General features: G+C 53.3%; 1 protein-coding gene and 1 non-coding gene across 10 annotated transcripts in view; both read right to left on the minus strand.

The window, feature by feature from the left end:
• PC (pyruvate carboxylase) overlaps positions 1-27,572 on the minus strand; it is a 105,787-nt gene that overhangs the window by 15,437 nt on the left and 62,778 nt on the right. For 5 of the 9 annotated variants that reach the window (XM_029208019.1, XM_029208015.1, XM_029208018.1 and 2 more), the window contains 8 exons: positions 6,983-7,118; positions 6,683-6,867; positions 6,162-6,327; positions 5,923-6,068; positions 5,676-5,793; positions 5,235-5,386; positions 3,267-3,385; positions 845-1,007 (listed from right to left, as the gene is read on the minus strand). In XM_029208019.1, the coding sequence (XP_029063852.1) occupies positions 845-1,007; positions 3,267-3,385; positions 5,235-5,386; positions 5,676-5,793; positions 5,923-6,068; positions 6,162-6,327; positions 6,683-6,867; positions 6,983-7,118 (1,185 nt within the window). Of the gene's footprint in view, positions 1-844; positions 1,008-3,266; positions 3,386-5,234; positions 5,387-5,675; positions 5,794-5,922; positions 6,069-6,161; positions 6,328-6,682; positions 6,868-6,982; positions 7,119-10,694; positions 12,087-27,572 lie in introns of those variants that run through there. The other 4 variants (XM_029208012.1, XM_029208016.1, XM_029208013.1 and 1 more) reach the window with 3 other exon arrangements.
• TRNAG-UCC lies at positions 17,259-17,331 on the minus strand. Its single transcript has one exon. It is a non-coding gene; the product is annotated as a tRNA-Gly (tRNA).

Raw genomic sequence — 27,572 nt, forward strand, 5'->3', positions numbered from 1 at the left:
CACTTGTCTCAGGAACTCAGGGTCTGCCTCAAAATCACCCTCGCCCTCCTCCCTGGACTCCCGCACGCATCCTGCTTCCTCAGAGGCTCGGGCCAGATGGGGAGCAGTAAACCAGCAGAGCCTATGACAGCACTGCTGACGTGCAGGACTGGAGGTATCCTTAGCTGGTGGCATGAGACAGGACCAGGGAACAGGAGTCCCAGCAGGCCAGAGGGTGCCTGCCTGCAGCGGGCCCAGAGGCTGGGGTGGGAGGGGAGGGGAGGGAAGGGGAGAGAGGATTGTCCAGGGGAGGGGCAGGGGAGCCCGCCCAGGCCCTCTCTCAGCCCCTGACAGGCAGAGCCTGCCTCTGGGTCTCCTCCCTGGCCCCCTCCATCTCCCCGACTCCCTCATTCATCCCTGAATGGGTCCCCTGGTCCCTTGGCCCAGCCCGTCCCCTCCACTGAGATATAACGGGCCCCAATCCCTTGCTGCACCCAGGGTCTCCCTCAGACTGAAGGCAGGACAGAAGCCAGCAGCGCTGCTCGGTGGGCAGTGAAGCTTTGGGTTCTTGTGACAATTTGTTCCCAGGGACCCTGCACTTCGCACCCAGCTGGTCTGCTCCCTGTTCCACGTGATCCCCCCCGCTGGCCTTTCCGGCCTGTGCACATGGCCGTCTCTCCCCGGGAGTGCTCTCCCCTTTAGTCCTGGACAGTGCCTGGCTCCCACGTACTCTTAGCCAGCTTCCTGTCAGCTCAAGCCAGGGGCCTCCTTCACTGCCAGGACCACAGGCTCCCTCGTGCCCCCTGGAGAAGCGTCTGCAAGCAGGCCGAGACTGGTGGCGGGCTCAGTGGGAAGGTGGCCCTACCTCAATGCGGCCGGTGTCCGGCTGGAAGCTGCGCGAGGGGTCCTCAGTGGTGACCCGGCACTGGATGGCACAGCCGTTGATGCGGATGTTCTCTTGCCGCAGGCCCAGGTCAGGCAGGCTCCGGCCCTCGGCCACGTGGATCTGAGCGTGGACCAGGTCCACACTGTAGGATGGGGGAGAGGCAGAGGAGGGGGAGAGCGTGAGGCAGGGGATGGGCAGGGCAGCCCCGGCCCCGCCGCCCCTGCCGGCTGACCCTTCGGCAGCCTCCTCCCAACCAGACCGGGCTGGGAACCCGCAGGGTCTGAATGAGGAGAACGCGGCAGCCGGAGGGGTGGCTGAAATATTAGCATCTACCTGATCTTGCACCCCCTCCCAAACTACTCCTTCCCACGCTCTGCCCTACTCCTTCCCTGGGGTATCTCTGTCCTCCTGCCTCCCCCAAACCCTCCCTTGGCCAAGCCTGGATCTGAAGGCTCAGACCCTCATTCTTAAGAGTGGTATGTGCTACAGGGTGTGTGCTGGGTGGGGCTGGGGGCCAGTTTGCAAGACAACAGGATTATAGTGAAGGCCAGGCTTGCTGAGATGCGGCCGCAGCTACTGGAGGGTCCACACCGGTGGGCGCCATCGTGGTCAGGATGCCACCCTCCCAGGACCTATGTTGCAGCTAGGCCTGTCCCCAAGAAAGACCCTTCAGAGAAGATCTCACAGTACAAAGCTCTCCAAATGTGCCTGGTTTTCTAAGCACACCTCGCTGACTGCCATGCTCCTAAGGACAGCAACAAATCTAAGTGGAACAGCTGTTTAAAAAAACTCAAGGTTTTAAATTTATTGTCACCGAGGCTTATGATAAGGACAGCCTGGGAACTACTACCCTGGCGGATCTTCCTCAGTGTTTCGTATTTCCTGCTAAACCACTCCACAGTAGTGAGGATGATGACCACGCATCGCCGCGTCTATACACCGCAGGCTATGGCTGTGCTCTTTCCCAGCTTCACCTCCGCAGTAATGCTCTGGGAGTCACTGTCATTCCCATCAGAGGAGGAGCCCGAGGGTCAGAGAGGCTGCAGCCCACCCAAGCTCTACGCAGCTAGTGACTTGGGAGGAAGCTGCACCCCAGTCTGTGTCTGTCTGACATAAAACCTCTGCTCTCGAGCAAGCAAAGACTCCCATCCTTAGCAGAACAGGCTCCAAACAGGCTCAAGATTGACAACAATTTTACAGCAATGCAATGGGGAAAGTCTCACGGGGCCAGAGGGCGAGGCCGGAGCACGTGCCTCAACTCAGCCTTTACCTCGAGAGAGCAAGGACTCTGAGGCCTTCCGTGCACCTGCCGGGCAAAGGCAGGCGCCCCAGCAGCATCCTCAGTCTCAGGTGGGGTCAGGGGTCGGGGAAGGAACTGTCTGAAAGGTTCCACGGTGAGATGGACTGACCCAAAGCTAGGGTGTAACACTTGAAAGGCTCAATGTATGTATTTTGAAACCATGAAAGGCCATATTAATTGTTTATGAAATGGGCAGGTTTTTTTGGAATGTCTCTACGCAATGCTTGTGGGAGAACAAATTGGAACAAGGGGTCTCGAAAGCTCTTTAGGTGAGATGTTGCTTATCCATTGCTCAGGTCATCCTACTAAAGGTGTCTATCATCAGAACTCTTCAGAGAGGTGGGCAAAGATTTAGGCCCAAAGATGTTAACTGACACACCCTTAATAACTACAAAAGCCAAACAACCTGATTGTCTAAAAATAGAGGAATATGTAGATAAGTTATAAAATACCCAGAAAATGGAATAGTGTGCAACCACTTAAAGTATTTGGAAAGAATGGGAATGCCTTAGACAAATATTAAATTTTAAATGTAGAATAAAAGTTCTATACAAAACATCTCAGTTGTGTCAAACTACTTATGTAGTAAATAAAGATGGAAAGAAACCAAAAGATTTAGTGTGGGCGTAGGAGACACAGCACAGGGCTGGAGACTACCAGCTGTGTGACCTTGAGCAACTCTCTTAACCTCTCTGAGCCTCAGTTTCATCATCTGAAAAATGGGGTTGATTGGCACCTTCTTCCAGTGAGGTCATGATGTGCAGCACACATCACAGCCTGCCGGGAACCTCCTCAGCATCCCGTTTCTGAGGGGTGGGGTTCTGAGTCATTTTTATTTGCTCCTTTGTACTAATTCTTACAATAACCATGTAATGCTTTTATAATAATAATTTTCATAAAAAGTAAGTACCTGGATCCCTAAATATTCTCTACCAGTGGACATGAGCTGAGCTCCCGCTGCCCACTCCCTAGGAACCACCTGATGTGGATTTCACACAAGATGGGGGAGACGCCCCTTCCCAGTACTGCTCCCCGCCGTTTGCAGCCGCGGGCTGGTCACGGAGGCTGCCCCTGCGTCACTGGGCCGACCCCTGTGCTCACTCGGTGATCTCCTCGGTGACGGTGTGCTCCACCTGCAGGCGCGAGTTGACCTCAATGAAGTAGTGCTTGCCGTACTTGTCCACCAGGAATTCCACCGTGCCCGCGTTCTCGTAGCCCACCTGTGGGGTGCCCTGATCAGCAGGGGCGCAGTGGTGGGAGCCCGATGGGGATGCAGGCTCACCCACTGGGCTGGTTCCATAATAGAACAGACTGCGGCAAACCCTGCCCCAACCGATGGCAGGCAGCCCACCAGCCCTGCCCCCGGGAGGCGAGAGCCCAAAACCCACAATGGGCCCCGGCCTGGACATCTTACCCCAGGCCTCCGCAGGAACCTCTGAGGGCTGCACACAGCTTGTCCGGGTGAGACACGAGCAGAAGCTCCTGTCTGGCCCAGACGGTGCCCTCTACCCAGCAGCTCCTCAGCTTTTGGGCACAGGCCCACCTGGCGCATACCCTGGCCTCTCCTGGACCCTTCTTATTCTTAGAGGGTCTTCAGAAAGTTCCCCTCTACTTTACTCCATCATCACTTCTGGCCACTACCCAAAGAGATGCCATTTGAGAGGAACCAACAGATAAGGCTCTAACTCAAAATACAAGCCTAATTCTAGCTTCATTTCTGGCCCTACCAAAACCACAAACTAGACTTCACTCAGCTCCCTCAAACCTGTTCTGGAAGGAGACACAGCATAAGCCAATAAATAAGACCAAACTCAAGGCAATAGTCCTCTTATAAAGGAACCAAAATCTCAACTATAATCAGACCCTAATCAATGCTGCATGTTAGCCGTGGCTGGCTTTCCATTTGGGGAAGGTTACAGAAGCGTCCATGGTCCGTGGGCACGGGCTGCCTGAGAGCCTGAGGGAGCTAGGGTCTGGAAGGAGAGCGGGCCCAGGGGCCCGCCTGGCAGCCGGGGAGAGCAGATCTGAAGAAATGTCCACTCAGGCCTCTGGGATGGGGAGGCAGAGACAGGGGTAGGATGCCTGGCCTCTGAGTGGGGGTGGGGTCAGGAGGGCCCCAGCGGAACAGAGAGCAGGGTCCCTGCTGCAGCCTGGTCACATGTGGCAGGCACTTTCCTGGGCTGGCCTGGGGGTAGTCACTCCATATCCCTGCAGAGCAGAGACAGGCGGAGGAGGACCTGGGGAGCAAATGGGTTGCAATAGATGTGATGTAGGGGACAGTTAAGAGTAAGCGAGGGGCTTCCCTGGTGGCCCAATGGTTAAGAATCCGCCTACCAATGCAGGGGACACGTGTTCGAGCCCTGGTCCGGGAAGATCCCACATGCCACGGAGCAACTGAGCCCGTGTGCCGCAACTACTGAGCCTGCGCTCTAGAGCCCGCGAGCCACAACTACTGAAGCCTGCACACCTAGAGCCCATGCTCTGCAATAAGAGAAGCCACCACAATGAGAACCCCAGGCACCGCAACATAGAGTAGCCCCCGCTCGCCGCAACTAGAGAAAGCCCACACGCAGCAACAAAGACCCAGTGCAGCCAAAAAAAAAAAACAATAAGTGAGGAAGGAAGAGATGCCTGAATACTGTTCCTTAATCTTAACAGATCCCACTGACTCTCATTCCCTTTGTTCCAGGGGTTCGCTGGTGCTGCGCAGAAACTCAATCTGTGCAGAGGGCACTAAGGAGGGGCCGGTGGCTCTTTCCCTCCTCCTCTCAGCCTTTCTGGTCTCCAGGCTTGGCCTCTGGGCCCAGCGCCTCTGTGGCTGCAAAGCAAGGATCCCGAGGGCCCCGCATCAGCCCTCAGTCCTCCTGCCCCCGTCCTGGAGCTGGTCACCCTGGGCCTCCCTGCTCTGCAGCAGTTGGCCATATCTGGACCCCAGTGACCACCGGCCGTGAGGCTTATGCCAGCAGGAGCTCAAAGCAAGCCTGCAGGAATGGGCTCCTTGTCTCCACGTGGGGAGGAGCCCGTGCCCTTGGCTTTCAAACTCTGTCCCCGAGAGCCCCTGCCCTTCACCTGCTTTGCAAGTTTGACAGAGTCACTGGTGAGCCGGCTCCGAAGCTGGGGGTCCAGGTGGGCAGCAGGGGCGATCTCGACCACCTTCTGGTGCCGCCGCTGGATGGAGCAGTCTCGCTCGTACAGGTGCAGGATGTTCCCGTACTGGTCCCCTGGGGTGGAGGCAGACTGCGCTCAGCTCCTCCTGGGACCCAGACACCCCTGAGCTGCTGGCGATCCCCGCACAAGCACTGTGGCCGCTCGGCACGGCTCCCAGCGGTGGCTCAGCCGGGACAGAAACGGGCACAACTGAGGCCTTGGGCCCGACCAGCATGGCCCCACAGCCCACCTTCCTGGGGAGGGTCTTCCTGAGGGAGAGCCCCTGCAGCTTTCCCCAAGCCAGAAGGAGCGGGTCCTTGGCAGCTGCCTTGCGCTGTGGCCCCGGGAACGCGCCCCACTCACCCAGGATCTGCACCTCGATGTGGCGCGGCTTCTCAATGAACTTCTCCACGAAGAGCGCCCCGTTCCCGAAGGCGGCCAGAGCCTCCGAGTAGGCCCGGGTGTAGTTCTCCTCCAGCTCCTGGGAGGGCAGGCGAGGGCCAAGGAGACAGTGAGTCCCAAGCTCTGCCGTGCACGGCCCCGCCCGCCCCCAGCACCCCAGTCCCTCTGCAGGTGGTCTCCCAGCCCTGGGCAGATGGCGTCTGCTCACCTCGTAGCTCTGCACAACCCTCATGCCGCGCCCCCCGCCCCCATAGGCGGCCTTGAAGATAATGGGGAAGCCGTAGGTGTTGGAGAAATGGTGAGCCTCGTGCAGGGAAGTGATGGGGGCATCTGTGCCGGGGACCACAGGGACACCTGTTGGGAGACAGGCAGGTCAGGCCGAAGCCCGCCAGCAGCGCCCCCGCCCCAGACAGCCCCCCTCAGGAGCTGCGTGGCCCCCGTCCTCACCTGCAGCAATGGCAATGGCCCGGGCCTCCACCTTATCTCCCATCTTGCGGACCACCTCAGGGCTCGGCCCAATGAACCGAACCCCGGCATCCTGGCAGGCCTGGGCAAAGTCTGCTCGCTCTGACAGAAACCCATAGCCAGGGTGCACGGCATCCACGTTGTTTTCCTGGCGGGGGGTTGGTGGCGTCAGAAGAGTGAAGCTCACCTCAAAGCCCTTCACACAGGCCCGCCCAAACCCTGCAGCCCTCGCACCTGCTCCCCCTCACTTGCTCCATTCATTCACTCACTCACTCATTCCCTCACTCACTCATTCCCTCACTCACTCACTCATTCGTTCACTCACTCACTCCTTTACTCACTCACTCATTCACTCATTCCTTCACTCACTCATTCCTTCACTCACTCACTCATTCATCCCTTCACAGGGACTCACTGCCAGCAGCGTCAAGTTTTGCGGGGGGCAGACACAGGACCCAGGCCTGGCCCTCAAGAGGCCCCCATCCCAGCCCAGCCCCGCTCACCTTGGCCACCTTGATGATGTCTGGGATGTGCAGATAGGCCTGCACCGGGGCGAGGCCGCGGCCGATGAGGTAGGCTTCGTCAGCTTTCTGTCGGTGCATCTGGCCAGTGTCCTGCTCTGAGTAGACAGCCACGGTGCGGATGCCCAGCTCCGTGCAGGCCCGGAACACGCGGATGGCGATCTCGCCTGGGGCCGGGGGTGGGCAACAGGATGGGAATTTAGATCCCTGGGTCCTAAGAGACGCAGAAAAAGGGGCAGGGAGCTGGGGCAGGGGCTGGACACTGGCTCCCGCTGTGCTCACCTCTGTTGGCCACCATGACCTTCTTGATGGGCTTGTACTCCAGGCGCCGGACACTGGGCGAGGCAGCGGGGGCAGTGGAGGTTCGGCGGATACCTAGGAGCCTCAGGCCCCCACGGATAGTTTGAAACTTCAGCATCTAGGGAGGGAAGTCATGGCCAGGTTAGAGAAGCCTCAGCTCAGAGGGTCCCCAGGAAGAGCGGGGGTCCCACGCCAGCCTCCCAGCAGCCCTGCATGAAAGCCAGCACCACTGCTGCCTCGATTCCTCCCTGCGGGGCTGAGTAACTATAGGGAAGGGAGCAAATTCACACCCAGATGGCACCCCAAGTTTACCCTCATACTCTAATACTCACTATAATTTCTAAAGCACCGCACTTCAAGCTTTTAAAGCAATTTCAGAGACGAGCCAGCAGCCCTGCATGACCACAGTGTGTAATGTCAGTGTCCCCTCTGCTGGGCACAGCTGTCCAGGCAGCCCCAGACTTTAGAAACTTCGTGCCCCACACTGACCCCTGCGTCCCTCCCTCAGGGTTCCGTCTGGCTGGGCAGGGAGGGTGACAGTGGATCTCCCCAGGAGCGAACCCGCATCAGTGTACTCTAGGGAAGCACAGCCTCTACTTGGTTAAAATGCAGATTTCTTCAAACTGCAGAAACCTTCCTTGCTACAAGGGCTACTAAGTAAATTAGTCATGAAACCCAGCTGAGGGCCAGTGAAATGGGCCAGTCACAAAAAGACAAATACAGCATGATTCTGCTTAGATGAGGTCCCTAGAGGAGTCAAATGCACAGAGACAGACAGTGGGAGTGGGGGGGCCAGGGGATGGGGGTGGGGTTGGGGATTGTTTAAAGGGGACAGAGTCTCAGTTTTGCAAGACGAAAAAGTGCTGGAAATGGCCAGCAGTGATGGTTGCACAACGGTGTGAAGGTACGTAATGCCCGTGAACTAACTATACACTTAAAAATAGTTAAGACGGCAAATTCTGTTATATCAGTAATATTTTATCACAACAAAAATAAATTGAGGGCAATTTACATCCCAGAATGTAGAACATCTTCAGAGGTCAACCACCCGCCTCATTTTACAAGTGAAGAAAACCAAGGCCCAGGCGAGCTTTAAAAAGTGTGTTCAAAGTCACACAGCTGTTACAGCAGAGCCCAAACTGGCATTCGGTCCTTTACCCTTGCTCCGGTGCCTTTATCCAGCTAACCACGTGAACTATTTCTCAGTAAAGTTTAAATGCTTGACTCAACCATTTTGTTTTAAGTAAGAAGCATAAATATATATTTATTTTTATATATAAAAACCTCAGCATCATATTATGGCCAACAAGACGGATAAGGGGAAATAAAGACCAAATAGAAAGACAAGAGAAGAAAAGAAATAAGGAAATAAAGAGAAGAAAGAGAAGAGGGAAGCCCTCAGACCAGGGGAGAGAGGGCGGCCCGCAGAGCATCAACCCCGCCAGGCACAGCACCAGGCGAGGGCATCGAGAACAAGGCAGGAAGGCCTCGGCTCTCACAGGAGGTAGACCCAGGGAAGGAGAAGAGAAAAGGAAAAAAACAGACAGAAATAAGGTCCTTTCAGATCATGACTAGTGCCCCAAGGGCAAGAAAACAGGTAACATTTTGTGAATTACCGGGCCGGGGGCTGGATATTAAGTGGGCCTCTCCAAGGAGGGCACAGACGTGGGGACCTAAATGCAGGAAGCCGCAGCCACACACAGATCTGATCTGCAGGGAACGCACCCCAAGCACAGTAACAGCCACGGCCAAGGACCTGAGGGAAGAAGGAGCTGGGTGTGTCCAAGAAAGATCCGGTCTGACAGCTGGGGGCAGGGACCCCACGGCTGAAGGTGAGACGGGCCAGGCTGCCGAGGCCTCTGGGTACGTCCGCCTCTCACCCAACACGATGGTGGAGGGCACGACCTGCTGCGTGTTTGGAAAAGATGCCTGGGTTGGGAGCAGCGAGGACGGAAAGAGGGTGCACGTGTGGGGCTGTGCAGGGGCTGAGACAGAGACAGCACCTCTGACTGGGGGGGACAGAGGGGGTGGGGAGGTATCTGGGATACAACAGGCTAGATTCGCTGAGACCCACTGTGGAAGATGAGGGGAAGGAAGAAGCCCAGGATGGGCGAGTGGAAGTGCCTCCCCGACCTCAGGAGAGACCAGACTGGGGGTGGGGACAGGCAGCCAAAGAGGTCAGAGCCAGGCAGGAAGCCTGGGCGCTTCAGCAAAAGGGTGGGGTTGGAAGCCCTGGGCCTGGGGTAGATCTGCTGGGGACAGAACAGTCAAGAGAGGAGGGCTTCCCTGGTGGCGCAGTGGTTGGGAGTCCGCCTGCCGATGCTGGGGACACGGGTTCGTGCCCCGGTCCGGGAAGATCCCACATGCCACGGAGCGGCTGGGCCCATGAGCCATGGCCACTGAGCCTGCGCGTCCGGAGCCTGTGCTCCGCAACGGGAGAGGCCACAACAGTGAGAGGCCCGCGTACCGCAAAAAAAAAAAAAAAAAAAAAAAGAGAGAGAGGAGTGGCGGGTGCACCAACGTTGAGTCTGGATGAGGAGGAAAGCCAGGAAGCGCCGTGGGGCTGGGGCAGAAGCTCTCGGGAGTTGAGAGCCAACAGGGGCAGAGGCGAGGGCGGGCGGTGGGCGCCCGGGGTCCCACCAGCAGTGCGAATGTCAAGGGTGGGGCAGCAGCCTCGCTGGGCTCTGGCTCATCTTCTAAAATGGAGCACACAGTCCTTACTTATTAATACAAAGTGGACGAACCTGGCAGACACCCCCGTACGCGTCATGCAGGTTAACATCACCAGCAGGAAACGGCCATCACATGCCTCCTGACGGGCGCCAAGAAGGACCTGCGGGTGTTCCTGCCACAGATGCCCAGCCTGAGTCTAATCGGGAGCCAACACAAGGCAAACCCAGACTGAGGGACGTTCCACCAAACCACTGGCCTGTACTCTTCACACGTGTCAAAGGTCATGAGGGACAAAGACTAAAGAACTTCCAGGTTAAAGGAGACTAAAGAGCCAGAACAATGAAATGCACACGTGCTCCTGGATTGGATCTTGGATTTCAGCTGCAGTAAAGGACATTAGGGGGACAACTGACAAAATTTAAATGAGGTCTGTACGTTACAAACGAGAATTGTGTCAATGTTAATTGTTGTACTGCAGTAACTTTAGACAATATCCTCATTCTTAGGGAAAAAACACTTAAGTGTTTAGGAGTTTAAGGGCATCATATCTGCAACTTACACTCAAATGGTTCAGGGAAAAACATGAGAATAATGAAGCAAATGTGGTCAACAGTGTTTGGGAAACTGGGGTAAGGGGTGTGAGAGAATTCCCCGCACTGCTTCTGCAGCCTGTCTGTGGGTCTGAAAGAAAGAAGCCATGCTCCAGCTGGCGCCGATGGAGGAGCGACCCAAGGGAGCCCCCGGGACCCGCTCACAGTGGGCGCCAAGTACCAGCTGGGCCCCAGAGTGGGAACATTTGACTCCCACACCTTTCTGAAAGCCCATGAGCTTCAGATGCTATCCTGTTATCTCCCCCTCGCAGGTCTACTGGCAGCACCTAACCCTCTGCACCGGCTTCCGGCTTCCGGCTTCAGACACCCACCCACTAGGAGGGAAGCGCTTGCCCAGCGGAGCAGCCAGAAGCAGGCAGGCCCTGGCGGTCCATGGCGCACACCCCAGGGAGCAGGTGTGGGATGCAAACCTCGCCCTCGTCCTGGGCACCAGATGCCTGCTCTGCTCAGGGCTGCAGGCGGGATCTTCCTCACTTATCTACAGGTGAGCAGCCTTACAGCTGGTACCACTGGCACGGAGATTCTCCATCCTCCAGGGACGTTTCAACTATTTCCAGGGAGGCACGCTTTTTTCTCCCACTTGGGTGGGTTTACTCTTGAGGACGCCTTAGGCACTACGCATTGTCCTGTGGATAAACAGACATTTCTGTCCTGTCCCCAACCACACATGCCCCAATCCCTTTTCCAGATAAAGAAAGAGATCCCTGGAGGTTATGCTCCCGGGCTGGGTGCCAAGTGCCTCCCTAGCTCAGTCAGCAAACAAGGGAGTCTGAATTATCCGGCCTTAGAGACCCACACATATTTCTGCATTTGACCCTCACACGTGCTCTAGACAGCAAGGGCTTCCCTGGCGTCCCACTTTACAAACCAAGAAACCAGGGTCTGGGCACTGGGTGGTGGAGGTGGGGGTCTCTGAACGCCCCGGAGCCCCTGTCCCGAGCAGACCCCGGGTGCGGGAGTAGCAGGCAGATGTTTATAGAAGGGGGAAGGTCACAGTCCTTCGCTGAAGTCAGCGCAGTGGAAAACGTGGGCAGAGGGCAGCCACACGCACCGGCTGGCAGCCCAGCGTGAACCTGGAGTCAGCAGGCCCGGGTCTGGGCACCTGAGGCCTCATTCCCGCCTCTGTGGAAGTGGCTACCACCACCCCAACCTCGGCAGGTCGTCCTGTGGATCACTGAGCAGGGGCCCTGAGCGCCATGCCTGGGCGATTAACGTGGCCGCCATCGCCATCTTCCCACTGGCCTTTCCTCCCTGATGAGTGCGGGGCACGAGAAGGAACCCTCGGCTCTGGTGCCCACACCCGCAGGGCTCTCATTCCCGCCCAAACCAGCAATGCGGCCACCCGTCCAGTGGCTCTCGCTGGACAAGGGCCGGAACGTGCGCCCACAGAGAGCGGACCGCATTCTCGGGTGGGAAGACCTGCACGCGACAAGGGAGCCCTGGGGCACTCACCCCACACCAGCCAGGCACCCAGGGCTGCTTCTTCCCAGGGAGGCCACGCCATCTGCTCGGCCTGAGTCAGTGGCCCAGGGTACAAAGTTCTCCCGCCCCAGTCTGCTGGAGGCAGGGACGGCTGCCAAGGCTGAGACTGGGGGAAGGGGCGCCCCAGAGCAGGGGAGGCATGGAGGCTGGGTCACGCAGGCAGCAGGAGCTTCACAGCCCAAAGCCTGCTCCCCGATCCCCAGGGATAGGGAAAGAGCATGAAGGAGGTGTTCTTTTTTAAAAAATTAATTAATTAATTAGGCTGTGTTGGGTCTTCCTTGCTGCGCGCGGGCTTTCTCTAGTTGCGGCGAGCAAGGGCTACTCTTCGTTGCGGTGCGTGGGCTTCTCACTGCGGTGGTTTCTCCTGTTGCGGAGCACGGGATCTAGGCGTGCAGGCTTCAGTAGTTGTGGCACACAGGCTCAGTAGTTGTGGCTCACGGGCTCTGGAGTGCAGGCTCAGTAGTTGTGGCGCATGCGCTTAGTTGCTCCGTGGCACGTGGGATCTTCCCGGACCAGGGCTTGAACCCGTGTCCCCTGCATTGGCAGGCGGATTCTTAACCACTGCGCCACCAGGGAAGCCCGAAGGAGGTGTCCTGAGGCAGGACACCAGTCGGGAGCGGGACAGCGGACTTCCTGCTGCCCCTGCAGGTGAAAGGCACAGAAACGTCAGCCAACAGGCAGAGTGGGGTCTGGGGAGGCTGGTCAGATGGGGCCCTCGTGGATGCCCGAGGGCACAGGTCACACTGCCCCCTCAGAGCCTAGACACAGCCCTGTAGCTCAGTTCCCAGCTTAGTCACAAGAGACCCCCACCCCCTGACCCCGCAAAGCCACGCTTGGGTCTTGAGGACACAAAGGTGAATAAAAATCCTGCTGCGTTCCCAGGACACCTCAGAACTTGGTTAACCCAGCACCCAGCCTTTTCCCTTGTCAAGTCCCACTCCCCTCCCAGACCTGAAACCCAGGGGGTTTGGCTGCCTGGTGCCTCCTAAGGCCTTTCCAGAATCAACTTCGGCTGGGAGAAAACCTGCAGGACAGAGGTGAGCCACCTCACAGAGGCCTCCCTTCCAGGAAGCAGGGCCTTCGTGGGTCGAGTGTGTGATGCACTCACTCTGGCTGTGTCGAGTCTGAGGGTCCGGGGTGGGCCGAAGGAGGCGCTGAGTGGGCGGATTCCCGCTCGGGGTGGCGGAGGCAGGCAGCCAGGCACCCGGTGAGGCCCGGCAGCAGCAGCTCAGCGCCTGAGGTCTGAGCGTGGCCAGGCCTCAGGAGACCAAAATCCCTTCTGCAGCCCTCCCAGAGGGGCTGCCTCTGGCATTCAATGGGACCCCCGCCCTGAGACCAAACTCTGGCATCTTGCAGTGACCTGAGTGCCAGCCCCTCTTCACAGCGCCACTTTCGCAGAGCACTGGCCTTCCCTCAAGCACCGTTGCAGGTAGCATTCTCGTCCCCTCACTGCAGAGCAGAGCACAGGTGACGGCACCGGTCACAGGAGGGCGGTGTGGGCAAGGCCCAGGCTCCCACCATTGCTGCCACACTGTGCCTTGCTTTTGAGCTTTCGGTTGCGGGATGGGAACCCAGAAGTTCTCAAGGTCGTTGGCAGTTTGGCTGAAAATCTTCCTTAAAAATGCCGAGGCCTTCGTTAACCAAACCCGACGCCCTGGGAAGCCCTCGTGTTCTGTTGCATCAGCTGACCTTGCCCAGGGGAGCCACAAGCCTTCAGAGAGGGCGGCTGCTCTGCGGACGGATGGGACTCCCCCACTGGCTGGGTTCCCCCGGGGGGAGAGGCCCCTTGGAGGAGCCAGGGCACAGCCAGCCTCCGGTCACCTGCCTCGGGGACGCCACTTTGCCTTGCTCAGTGCCAGTGGCACACATGAGCAAAAATCTCCTTTTCTGACCTCAGAGCTGGGGGAGTGATGAGCAAGAGAAAAGCAGCCGCCACCGCCCAAAGATCCCTTATCCGGTTTCCTCTCCAGTGAGCCGACAGGCCCAGAGAGGCCCGTTTGCTATTTTTGCAAATGCCAACTGACAGATCCCTTTCCTTGGCCCTGGGGTGTGCATTAGAGACGGGGAGGAAGACGGCTTTGACTCTCACTTGGGACGTGTAAACAACGCCAGCAAGAATGAGGCACAGGGAGGCGGGGAGTGTTGGGAACACCTGTTTCTCCCCCGCTGCCTCTCAGCGTGACTCCACAGGCAGTCTCGACTTCTCTTCCAGCTTCAAACCTCCCCCCAACACTGAATGGATAAGCTCAGTGTTCTTTCCTTCCAGAAGGGAGTGGTGACGATTCAGTCAAGAGGGTGCTGACAACAACCTGGGGCACGAGGCAGGGGAGGTAGTGACATCGTCTGCCAGGCCCGGTGACCTGACCTGCCCCTGCGGCTTCTACAACATCCAACACTCGCCAAGCTCGACCTCTGTGCCAGGCCGGTGCCAGCAGGTGGGGACACAGCGGGGAACAGCACACCTAGCAGAGTCTCTACTCTTTCCCAGGCATTGGGCTCCGCACGTACTAACTCAGGTCAGCCTCACAGCTGCTTATCACCCCCTTTGACAGAAAGAACCAGGCATAGTGGGATTAAGTCACACTCAAGGTCAGCCAGCAGGGGCAGTTCTGAGCCCACTTTGTATGTCTCCTTCTAGAGCAAGAGTGCTGACCCATTAGGGTGTCCTCACCTAACTAAAGGAATAAGTTATGGTTTTCATCAGAAGCACAGCGTGACAGGCACTTGGAAACCAAAAGCCAAAACCCCACTCCTGATAAAAATGCGTTACTGCCTGAACTTCGGCAGGGCCACCAGTGGGGCTCTGCACTTCTCACCAGGGAGCAGGCTAACAGAGCCAGCAATCACGTGTCCCTGATGAGCTAGGGCAGTTTCAATTCATCCAATAATCATCAAAATGTCACTAGAGGTCCCATTACTTCAGACCTAAACTGTACCTCCCAGGCTGCCTCTCGCAACCAAGAGCAGCACAGAATTCCGCTGTCAAGCCATCACCATCCAAATTTTGGTCCAGACAATAAAGCCACTGGGCTCAAGGGCGGACGTGCTCTCAGCCAGAGCAGGCTTGCTGGGATCAGGGTAGGCGGCCACCTGAATAGCTGTTGTAGCCAAGCATCGGGCCCTGGAATGTTCCTTCGAGGATCTGTATTGCTTCCACCCTAAATATCCCTGTTCTTCACACAGCAGCTCCTGCAGACTCAGAGGGCAACTGTGGGCAGGAGGCACAGAGGAAAGTAAAGCTGTGGCCCTGCTTTGCGGGTGGCTGGCTGATGTGTTAGTTTTGGAAGCCCACAGACTGAACTGCCCGCCCCCAGTCCCCAAGTACCTGAGCACATCCATCTCAGACGTGTGTTGGAGCAGCCAGGTGGGGTGAGAAGAAGGGAAAGCGGGTCAGAAACAGGCCCCAGGAATCTCCAAGTTAACTAGTGAGGCTCCTACACAATTACTTCCTACTACCCACCCCCAGCACTAGCACCCCTACCAGGCTTTATCCCCTGCCCCCAGCCGGCCTCAGCGGCTGGCTGCAAGCAAAAGCAGGTCAGAACCAGAAAGAAAGAGTTCTTGGTGGAGGACTCCACACTGTGGCAGAAGCGAGCCTCTGATGGATGGGGCTGCTCTCGGGGAGCCTTCCTTCCAGGCAGCTCCGCGCTGTCCTAAACGTGTCGGATGGTGGCCTGGGGCTGGAGGCCAACGGGGACAGATGAAAGGGAAAGACTCCGCCTGACTTTCAGGGCTGCAGCGGCTCATATCAAAGCGCCCAAGAGAGGACAGACCAAGGCCGAGACTTCTGAGCAGGGGGAGCTGAAGGGAGGACAGGAGAAACAACGAAGGTGACAGATGAAGAAGAATGGGGTGCGAGAACATCAAAGGCAGGAAGAGACTCGGAGCGGAAAGAGCGCGGGGCCTGGGGCAGCACAGCCCACCTCCCACCCTGAGCGGCGGGGCTCTGCGTCGCCCCTGGCAACCCTCGATTTAGGCGGCAGGCAGAGGGGAGAGGGGGTAAGAGCGGCACCTGGGACAACGGGCCCCGCGTTGGCCGAGGGGGTTTGTGGACTGGGAAACGGGGGAGGCTCAGAGAGAGAGGCGCATGAGGACTGATCAAGGCCCGCAAGGGAGTGGCAGGAAGCACAGGGTGAGGAGGGGGCCCGGTGGGCACAGCAGCGGCTGCCCTGTCCCAGCCTCATTTGAGGGCAGGGAGACTTTCAAAGCAAACACTGCCCCCTGGTGCAAAAGGAGTGCTACTGCCAACCTGTGCACGCCTGCCTGGGGACCTGAGCGTCGGGCCAGGCTCACAGCCGGAAAGCCACTCGCGCGAATTTCTCCACATCCTTTAGATCCCACTCAGGAAGGTCTTCCAGCACTCCTCCACCACCCCAGGCTGCTCAGACACCCTTCCTCGGGCGGCCATCTGTCTTCACCGCAGCTCTGTCACTGTCCCTGCCACAACCCCTGTCCTCCTGCTTGTGGGGGTTCTCGGTGAGGTCGTGTCTGCGTCTGTGTCCTCAAGGAGCCCCTAGCGCTCCCCTGGTGGCGCAGTGCTTAAGAATCCGCCCGCCAATGGAGGGGACACGGGTTCGAGCCCTGGTCCGGGAAGATCCCACATGCCGCGGAGCAACTAAGCCTGTGCGCCACAACTACTGAGCCCATGTGCCGCAACTACTGAGCCTGCACGCTGCAACGACGACCAAACGCAGCTGAAAATAAAGAAATTTATTCTAAAAAAATGAAATTAAAAAAAAAAAAGGAGCACTTAATGTTATAACGATTTGCTGACCCATCTCACCAGACACTGTGAGGACTTGGCGACAGGATTCTCAGTCTGTTTTGTCCCCCAGTGTCGCCCTAGCACTCTGCCCAGTGCCTGACACCGACGTTAAATGTCTGGGGAATGAATGACTGCTCCAGGCCACATGAGCTTGCAGAGTACTGTGAGCCCAGAAATACTGTGGAGCGGCTAGACAATGAATAAGGCATGGCCCCTCCTGGGAGCAGCACACACAAGCTAAAGGGACACATGAGTGTCCCTTACACACAGATAAGAGCCCAAAGTGTTGACAAGGAAGGTCAAAGGGGCAAGGTCAGCAAAATATACCTCCCAGCCCGAGGGTGGGAACCAGGACAGCATTTCAGGGCTGAGAGGGTGACAGGCACTAAAGACTCAATTCTAACCATGGCTGGACGATGCTTTGCAGGGAGACGGACACCAAAACACAGCAGACATGCAGGTGGTCCAGAAAGCTCCCCGACACCTTCATGGCACACCCACCCCAGCTGGCGAGTCACATAGGACCTCGTCCCCACTCGCTCACTCAGGTCACCCCAGTTTCAAGGTGGTAGGAAAGTGGACACCAGTGTATGGGCTGAATTTTGTTCCCCAAAGAGATACGTGGGAGTGCCAACCCCTAAGACCTCAGAATGTGACTTCAGTTGGAAATAAGGTCCTTTTTTGTTTTTTCTTTTTGGGCCGCTCTGCACAGTATTCAGAATCTTAGTTCCCTGATCAGGGATCGAACCCGTGCCCCCTGCAGTGGAAGTGCAGAGTCCTAACCACTAGACCACCAGGGAATTCCCCAAAATTAGGTCTTTACAGAGGTAATCAGTGAAAATGAGGTCACTAGGGTGGGCCCAAATCCAACATGTTTGGTGTCCTTATAAAAAGATGAAATTTGAACATAGAGACAGACACACGCAGATGGAAGACCATGTGGAGACACACAGGGAGAAGACAGCCATGTGCCTGGAGAGAACGCCAAGGATTGCTGGAAACACCGGAAGCTGGAAGAGATAAGGAAGGATCCCCCCCAGAACTGTCAGAGGGACCGTGGCCCTGCTGACACCTTGACTTTGGACTTCTGATCTCCAGGCTGTGAGACAATAAATCTCTGTCGTAAGCCATCCCGTTTTGGGTTCTTTGCTATGGCAGCCCTAGGAAACTAACAGACCCACGTTCCCCATAAATGACCAGAACCTATAGAGACCCTAAAACCAGGGGCTGGGGAGTACAGGGTGTTAAAAACGCTCCCTTGAGAATTCCCTGGTGGTCCAGTGGTTAGGACTCCACACTTCCACTGCAGGGGGCACGGCTTCAATCCCTGGTCAGGGAACTAAGATCCCGCAAGCCACACGGTGCGGCCAAAAATTGTTTTTAAAAATAAAAAATAACCCCCCCCCTTCTCTCACCCGCTCATCCTGAAGCAGGCCAAGCGGGGGCCTTCAGAGCACGGAGCTATTTAGGACTGTGATCAGCACCCTCTCTGGGCCAGGAAAGGCCGAGTGGGTGGCAGCAAAAACGAGCCTGTGAACTGTGCCGATGCCAACACATGGCTGCACGGAGAGAGGGCAGAGCCAGCAGGAAGACCTCCTGAAGAAACACACCAGGGACGAATCAAAGGACAAGGAGGAAGGAGGGAGGTGGTTCAGGCGTGGGGACAGGGGGAGCAAAGACGAAGGGCCAAACAGCCTGGCAAATGTCCACTGAGGCCAGGGAGTGAGGATGCCCAGGAGACCAAGTGCAGACACCTAGACTCCAGGTCACGAGCCTGCACGCGCAGCAAGGGGCGCAGACTTACCCTCAATGTCAGGGGATGTGACCCAGGAAACTAGGCAGGGGAGGAGGGATTTGCAATTTAGAGGGACCACTCTGACTGTTCTGAGGAAGACGAATTTGAGGAGGAAAGACTAGAGGTGGAAGAAAAACAAGGAAGATGTTCTAATGTAGGCAAGAAACATGCCGGAAGTACTCCTCCAGCACCTGTTTGACGAGGGGTAAAGAGGCCACAGGTAAGGGTGGCTCTTGGCTCCTGTTTTAAGGGAAGGGGTGAACAGTGGCAATGCCAAGTTAAGGAACACAGAAGCGGATGTAGGTAGCGGCCGGCAAGTTCAATTTTGACCCTGATGAGCTTGAATTAACTGCAAGCTATCCAGCTGGGGAGTCCAAACAGGCTGCTGGACGTGAGTCTGACATTGAAGGAGAACTCTGAGCAGGAAAGGGAGGTCTGGGAGCCACGTCCTGCTGGGGACATGAGGGCAGGAGGGATGGATGGGGCGGCCAGAAACACCCACGGGCCAGGATGAGCCGAGGGACACCCAGGGACCAGCCAGGGCCGTGGGCGCATGGTGAGGGCCAGGGCTCTGAGGAATGTCATGTCTAAGGCAGCAGAGCTCTGATAAGGAGTGAAAAAAACAGACATGGGATTTGACAGCAGAGGGCTCACTGGTGGCCTCAGTGGTGGCTCAGAGGGGGTAGAGGTAAAAGTGAGTTAGTGGGAGGTGAGGAGGTTTCTGCTGTAAACTCCCCAATGTCTGGACAAGGACGTCTTAACTTAATGTTCAAGTAAGAAGAGGAGAAATGCAGGATGAGCACTTGAGGATCCTAGACGATCCTAGAGGGTACTAGGATCGAGGTTTCCTCCCTCCCTCCCTCCCTTCATTCCTTCCTCCCTTTCTTTCTTTTTCATTTCTTTATGAAACATTTGAAAAATACAGACAATACAGCTAGCAATATATATAAGACCCAGAAACTCAGAATAAACTGATGTCACTATGTTGACATATTTGCTTCACATTTTACGGTAAGAACTAGGTCTGGTGAAATGTATGGATCGAACACAGGGGTTCATTTCTACCCTTCTGAAATCCCACTAAAACATCGGTAAAAGGATCTTTTTAAAAAGAACACAAACCCCCAAGGACAAATGGGAAAGCCAAGGGCAGCAGATGAGAGAGGCCCCTAAAACTGAACGATGCACAGCATGTGGACAAGTGGCAATGACTGGGGGTGGGGGGTGGAGAGCACGCAGAGGAATCCACAGAGTGAGCAAATTCGACTTTCAGCTCCCGGGAAGTTCAGAACTTAGCGGGTCGGCTGGACAGTGGGGCTGCAAACTGAAGGCTGGTTACAGTCTAAGGGAGTAAGAGCCCCAGACCCATCTCTGCACCACACCCCAGCAGAACCACAGGAACAGCAAACAGCCTCAGCCCTGCTGAGCCCAGCGCAGTCACTGGCTGAATCCTCGCAGCGACCCCTGCGACGGTTCACCTGCGCTCCCAGGTCTAGAGCCATGGAAACTGAGGCGCAGACAGGACAGATGGAGTCATGTGCCCAAGAGCACGCTGCTAGGAAGTGTCAGAGCCAGGTGGACCGGTTATGGGCATCCAGGGCCCCGCTCCTGACCGCCAGGCACTGGCGCCTTTCAGAAGACGAGAGGTTGGGTTCCTGGAAAGGCTCCACTGTGGCCACGAGGCCCAGCCAGGGGAGAGGCGGCAGACAGGGCACCAGACGGCACTGCAGACAGCAGGGGAGATGGCAAAGTCCTCGGCTACCACAAAGTGGTTCCCAGGCTGATGGCTAGGGAGCACCCTGAGGGCTCCTCTCTAGGAAACCACCCGCCCAGGACGGACGTCCCGTGGCTACAGACACGTAGTCGGCACCCAAAGAAAGGGGTGGCCTGCAGCCTCCTCTCAAGGTGAGGACAACTGGTCCATAAGCCCCACCGTGCCCAGGCTTTCCAATCGGCTTCAGTATGAAGGGACAGCCAAAATCACCAGATGTTTGAGGACAGAGCCAAAAAAATTCACCAAAACAAACTGGGAATAAAAACATGGGACTCTGAGGAGAAAGTAATAGAGAGAGCAGATACTTAGAAAAAAACCACTATAATTAATCTCAGAGAAGTAAGAGAAGCTATAGCACTGCGAGGTGGCAGCTATTTTAAAAAGGCAATGAGAAAGAGCTCTAGGGAATTAAAAATAGCATTGCAGACATTTTTAAACATAATAAATAGAAGAATTAGAAGACAGTGGAGGACATCACCCAGAAAGCATAACAAAAAGACGGACATATGGCAAATAGGAGAAAAGGTAAGAAAATAAGAGGCTGAGTCCGGGGAGCCCACCCCCAGCCCCCCGGGGGGGGAGCAGGGCAGAGTCATCCAGCATCACCTCCTGCACCTCGTGCACTTGTGGCTGTGAGGACCCTTTGAGCCCCAGCACGATGCCCAAAGTCCTGCCTGGAAGTAAGATCAGGGGGATCCTGTTAACTTCCTGTATCACAGAGTGGGTGGCTTAAAACGACCAAAATGTATTCTCTTTTAGTTCTGGAGGCCAGAGTTCAGCATCGGTTTCACTGGGCCCAAATCGAGGTGCAGGCAGGGTCATATCCACTCCGGAGGCTGCAGGGGAGTGTCTTTCCTTGCCTCCTCCAGCTTCCGGTGCTGCCAGAATGCCTCTGCTTATGGCCACATCACTCCAGTCTCTGACTCTGTCATCACTTGGCCTTCTAGAACCGCAGTGTGTGTCTAACCTCCTGCATCTCCCTTCTGAGGACACCTGCGATGGTATTTAGGGCCCCCGGATAATCCAGGGTCACCTCCCCATGTCAAGATCCTTCACTTTGTCATATCTGCAAAGACCCTTTTCCCTGATAATGTGACACTTACAGGTGCCAGGGATGAGGACCTAGACATCTTTGGGGGCCGTCACTCAGCCAACTACACTCCTGAAGAGAAGAAGGAGGCCACAGTAACGCCGAGCCACTTCTGAGGGAAACGCTCTCCAACCCATAATTTTCTACCCGGTTAGACTATCAATCAAGTGTGAGGGCAAAATAAAGGTATTTTCAGACCTGCTTGGCCTAGGAAAGTTTACCACCCTCACGTGCATCTTCCCAGGAAACTCTTGGGAGATGAGCACCAACAAAACAAGGGAGTAAGAAGACCGAGAAGCCTGGGAGCCAGCACAGAAGGAAGCCCGGGGAGTTCTCAGGGGATGGTGAGAACTGCTTCTCCAGACAACAGCACGGGCCGGCAAGCTTCCAGAGATGGGGCTCCAAGGGGGCAATCGGGGGTCTAAATAAACAAAAAGGCTGGATGACCTGATGTCTCTGAAAAAATGGGGAGGAGATGGCAATTTTTATAGTTCGTCTGGGGATGAAGGAATGAGGTAAAGAGTAACTCCAGGAAACTGAGAAGTTATACAGGAAAATGTTATCACGTATACACTTGGTGTTCTCAACTGTGAATATTTACTTGATTTTAATAATGTAAAAACTGAAGATGTACTTTTAAATGGTTACGTAACCATGCGGGAAGGAGGAGAGCAGGGAAAGTGGGTATGTCTGGGCTGGGGGGTAAAAGCGAGCTAAACCTTCCACAGGAGGAGGTCAGAAAATAGAGCCGAATGCTGTTTGGAAACAGGAGGGTAGGCTGCTAGGAGTTACAGAGATGGAGCACCCCTGGAAAGCGGCTCAGCTCAGGTGAAAGACTGGCCTTGTACTGGATGAAGAGCGCCTCCCTCCTCTGAGAGCAAAGCTCTAGTGCCAGTGTAAAATACCCCAGCACCGGCTGGGACCCAGGCATCACCCAATACACTGACCCTGCCAAGGGCTAAGATGACCAGTGGCTTTTGTGCTCCGGCTCCCTGGGCTGACAGGGCAAGACATCATGTTCAGAGAGGCACAGCCGGAGAAGCAGCAGCCCAGGGAAGGAAGACCTGTAGACGGCCGTGCTTCCTGTTCACACCCAAACTCCTGGTTAGCCACAGCCACTCCAAGAAGCAGGATGAGACTAAGCTTTATGAAAAATATCTGGCTGGTCAGATCAGCAAAAGATACAGATTAGAAAAGGCAATGGCGTTTCCCTGTGAGGGGGGTTAAAAAAATTTTAGACAGTTTTCTGAATGAGTTGGTTTAGGTCAAATGAGTCTTCTGGAATAGCAAAATATTAGACTGATTGTATGAGATTTCTTAAGTTTCTGCTGTGATCTACCTGTATCTTGGCATGTTCCCACAACAGGTTGTGTTAATATTCTTTCTTTAGAGGAGAAAAGCAAAAGTTAGACATGTTTGGAATTTAGATATTAAGTATGTTTTACTTTAAAATGTACCATGACGGACTTCCCTGGTGGCACAATGGTTAAGACTCGGTGCTTCCACTGCTGGGGACGTGGGTTTGATCCCTGGTCAGGGAACTAGGATCCCGCATGCCGCGTGGTACGGCCAAAAAATAAACAAACAAAAAAAGTACCATGAATCAGAGATTGGTAGCCCTCAGCACAATCTGGCCAGAGAAATGTGAGTAGCAAGACCGATTACTTCAATCTCCTCCCGGGCGCCCGACTCTTTTCTCAACCAAGATAAAGTCGCTGAGCCAAGGGCCGCCAGATTCAGCCAATCAAAATGCAAAGTGTCCAGTTAGAATCTGAATTTCAGCTAGACTGCATTTTAAAAAATGTACAAGTATATCCTGTGCAATATTTGGAGCATACTTACACTACTAAATTATTGGTTTATCTGAAATTTGAATTCAACTAGCCATTTTAATAAACTAGCCATTTGAATTTAACCAGTATTTTATCTGGCAGCCCCAATGCACCAACAGTGCCGAGGCCCTGACTGGATCTTAAGGAGAAAAAAAAAAAAACACGTAAAGAGAATTCCCAGATGTTGATGTAACAGGGCAGGGAAAACACAGTGGTAAGACCCCAGGGGTCGAACGGCCTGGGTTCCAGTCAGGGCTCCACCAAGACCACTAGCTCTGGGCAAGCTGTTTAATCTCCAGGCCTGAATTTCTTCATCTGTAAAATCAGGGATAATAACAGTAATGTGCATAGGCTTGTTACAAAGATCAAACGAGTTAATGCATGTAATGTGCTCAGAAGAGTGTCTGGCACATAACGGGCCTTTATTATAAACGTCAGCTTTCAGTGTCAGCAATGTAGAGGCTGAACAGGGGACTTGGTCCTGCTTCTGATGGGCAGAGGTGAGCAGGGCCAGGGCCATGAGGAGAGAACCAGAGGCCAGCCCAGTCGGGCTGGGGCTTGCTTGCGGAGATGATGCTTTGAAGCACAACTTGACCCTCATAGCCTCCCTAGTCAGAGCAAGTCAGATGACCTAAGAAATGGGGTCCTCCCGCCCACACACATCCTTTGGGGGAGGATCTATCATGAGCCACCCGCACCAGGCACAGATAGATCGCTCCCACCGGCTCCCTGACTCTGCCCCTTTCCAACTCAGTGCTCAGTGACATTGAGTAACAGCCTGCAACTGATCACAGTGGGCATCTGTACACCACAGAAATCTGCAAATGCTACAACCAGGGCCCTTTCCACACCTCCCCGGGAGACACAGATGAAAAGAACACCTAGACGGGCTAAGCATCCCACCGTGACCTGGAGACAGGCAGTAAGGGTGGGCTGGGTGAGTGGTACCCCCTCTCCACTTGCCCGTTTGGCTACAGACCCCAAATAAAAAGGCCTCTGTGGGAGGTTTATAGCAATACAATCTTACCTCAGGAAACAAGAAAAATCTCAAACAACCTAAACTTACACCTAAAGCAACTAGAGAAAGAGGAACAAACAAAACCCAAAGTTAGTAGAAGGAAAGAAATCATAAAGATCAGAGCAGAAATAAATGAAATAGAGATGAAGAAATCAGTAGAAAAGATCAATGAAACTAAAAGCTGGTTCTTTGAAAAGATAAGCAAAATGGATAAACCTTTAGCCAGACTCAGGAAGAAAAAAAGGGAGAGGGCCTAAATCAATAAAATTAGAAATGAAGAAGTTACAACTAACACCACAGAAATACAAAGGATAATAGAATACTACAAGCAACTATATGCCAATAAAATGGACAACCTAGAAGAAATGGTCAAATTCTTAGAAAGGTACAATCTTCCAAGACTGAACCAGGAAGAAAGAGAAAATATGAACAGACCAATCACAAGTACTGAAATTGAAACTGTGATTTAAAAACTTCCAACAAACAAAAGTCCAGGACCAGATGGCTTCACAGGTGAATTCTATCCAACATTTAGAGAAGAGTTAAAACCTATCCTTCTGAAACTCTTCCAAAAAACTGCAGAGGAAGGAACACTCCCAAACTCATTCTATGAGGCCACCATCATCCTGATACCAAAACCAGACAAAGATACCACACAAAAAAGAAAAGTACATGCCATGTTCATCACTGATGAACACAGACCCAAAAATCCTCAACAAAACACTAGCAAACCGAATCCAACAATACACTAAAAAGATCATACACCATGATCAAGTGGGATTTACCCCAGGGATGCAAGGATTTCTCAATATCCACAAATCAATCAGTATGATACACCACATTAGCAAACTGAAGAATAAAGACCACATGCTGGGGCCTCCCTGGTGGCACAGTGCTTAAGAATCCGCCTGCCAATGCAGGGGACAAGGGTTCGAGCCCTGATCCGGGAAGATCCCACATGCTACAGAGCAAATAAGCTTGTGCGCCACAACTACTGAGCCTGTGCTCTAGAGCCCGTGAGCCACAGCTACTGAGCCCATGTGCCTAGAGCCCATGTTCCACAACAAGAGAAGCCACCGCAATGAGAAGCCCGTGCACCGCAACAAAGAGTAGCCCCTGCTCTCCACAACTAAAGAAAGCCCGCACGCAGCAATGAAGACCCAATGCAGCCAAAAAAATAAATGAATAAATAAATTTAAAAAATATTTTTTAAAAACCCATATGATCACCTCAATAGATGCAGAAAAAGCTTTTGACAAAATTCAACATCTATTTATGATAAACACTCTCCAGAAAGTGGGCATAGAGGGAACTTATCTCAACATAATAAAGACCATATATGACAAACCCACAGCTAACATCGTACTCAATGGTGAAAAGCTGAAAGCATCTGCTCTAAGATCAGGAACAAGACAAGGATGTCCACTCTTGCCACTTCTTTTCCACATAGTTTGGAAGTCCTAGCCACAGCAATCAGAGGAGAAAAAGGAATAAAAGGAATCCAAATTGGAAAAGAAGAAGTAAAACTGTCACTGTTTGCAGATCACATGATACTATACATAGAGAATCCTAAAGATGCTACCAGAAGACTACTGGAGCTCATCAATGAATTTGGTAAAGCTAGAGGATACAAAATTAATACACAGAAATCTCTTGCATTTCTACACACTAACAATGAAAGATCAGAAAGAGAAATTAAGGAAACAATCCCATTTATCATCACATCAAAAAGAATAAAATAGGGCTTCCCTGGTGACACAGTGGTTGAGAGTCCACCTGCTGATACAGGGGACACGGGTTCGTGCCCCGGTCCGGGAAGATCCCACATGCCGTGGAGCGGCTAGGCCCGTGAGCCATGGCCGCTGAGCCTGCGCGTCCGGAGCCTGTGCTCCACAATGGGAGACGCCACAACAGTGAGAGGCCCGCGTACCGCAAAAAAAATAATAATAATAATAAAAAAATAATAATAAAATAAAAATAAAATAAACCTACCTAAGGAAGCAAAAGACCTGTACTCCGAAAAGTATAAGATGCTGATGAAAGAAATCGAAGATGACACAAACAGATGGAAAGATATACCATGTTCTTAGATTGGTAGAATCAATATTGTCAAAATGATTATACTACCCAAGGCAATCTACAGATTCAGTGCAATCCCTATCAAATCATGAATGGCATTTCTCACAGAATTAGAACAAACAATTTTTAAATTTGTATGGAAACACAAAAGACCCCAAATAGCCAAAGCAATCCTGAGAAAGAAAAACAGAGCTGGAGGAATCAGGTTCCCTGACTTGATTATACTACAAAGCTACAGCAATCAAAACAGTATGGTGCTGGCACAAAAACAGAAATACAGATCAATGGAACAGAATAGAAAGCCCAGAAATAAATCCATGCACCTATGGTCAATTAATCTATGACAAAGGAGGCAAGAATATACAATGGAGAAAAGACAGCCTCTTCAATAAGTGGTGCTGGGAAAACTGGACAGCTACATGTAAAAGAATGAATTAGAACATTCTCTAACACCATACACAAAAATAAATCAAAATGGATTAGAGACATAAATGTAAGACTGGACACTATAAAACTCTTAGAGGAAAGCAAAGGCAGAACACTCTGACATAAATCACAGCAGTATCTTTTTGGATCCACCTCCTAGAGTAATAGAAATAAAAACAAAAATAAACAAATGGGGCCTAATTAAACTTAAAAGATTTTGCACAGCAAAGGAAACCATAAACAAAACGAAAAGACAACCCACAGAATGGGAGAAAATATTTGCAAATGAAGCAACCAACAAGGGATTAATCTCCAAAATATACAAACAGTTCATGCAGCTCAATATCAAAAAATAAACAACCCAATCAAAAAATGGGCAGAAGATCTAAATAGACATTCCTCCAAATAAGACATACAGATGGCCAAAAAGCACATGAAAATATGCTCAACATTGCTAATTATTAGAGAAATGCAAATCAATACCATAATGAGGTATCACCTCACACCAGTCAAAATGGCCATCATCAAAGTCTACAAACAATAAATGCTGGAGAGGGTGTGGAGAAAAGGGAACCCTCTTGCATTGCTGGTGGGAATGTACATTGGTACAACCACTCTGGAGAACAGTATGGAAGTTCCTTTAAAAACTAAAAATAGAACTACCATATGATCCAGCAATCCCATTCCTGGGCATATATCTGGAGAAAAACATAATTTGAAAAGATATATGCATCCAATGTTCATAGCAGCACTATTCACAATAGCCCAGACATGGAAGCAACCTAAATGTCCATTGACAGAGGAATAGATAAAGAAGCTGTGGTACATATATACAATGGAATATTACTCAGCCATAAAAAAGAATGAAAGAGGGCCATTTGCAGCCACATGGCATTATTATTATAATCTCTGATAGAGATTGTCATACTAAGTGAAGTAAGTCAGACAAAGACAAATATCATATGATACAACTTATATGTGGAATCTGAAAATATGACACAAATGATCTTATTTACAAAAGAGGAAC

This window comes from Monodon monoceros, unplaced genomic scaffold, assembly GCF_005190385.1.
Source record: "Monodon monoceros isolate NGI ecotype Baffin Bay Population unplaced genomic scaffold, NGI_Narwhal_1 Super_Scaffold_7, whole genome shotgun sequence".
Lineage (NCBI taxonomy): Eukaryota > Metazoa > Chordata > Mammalia > Artiodactyla > Monodontidae > Monodon > Monodon monoceros.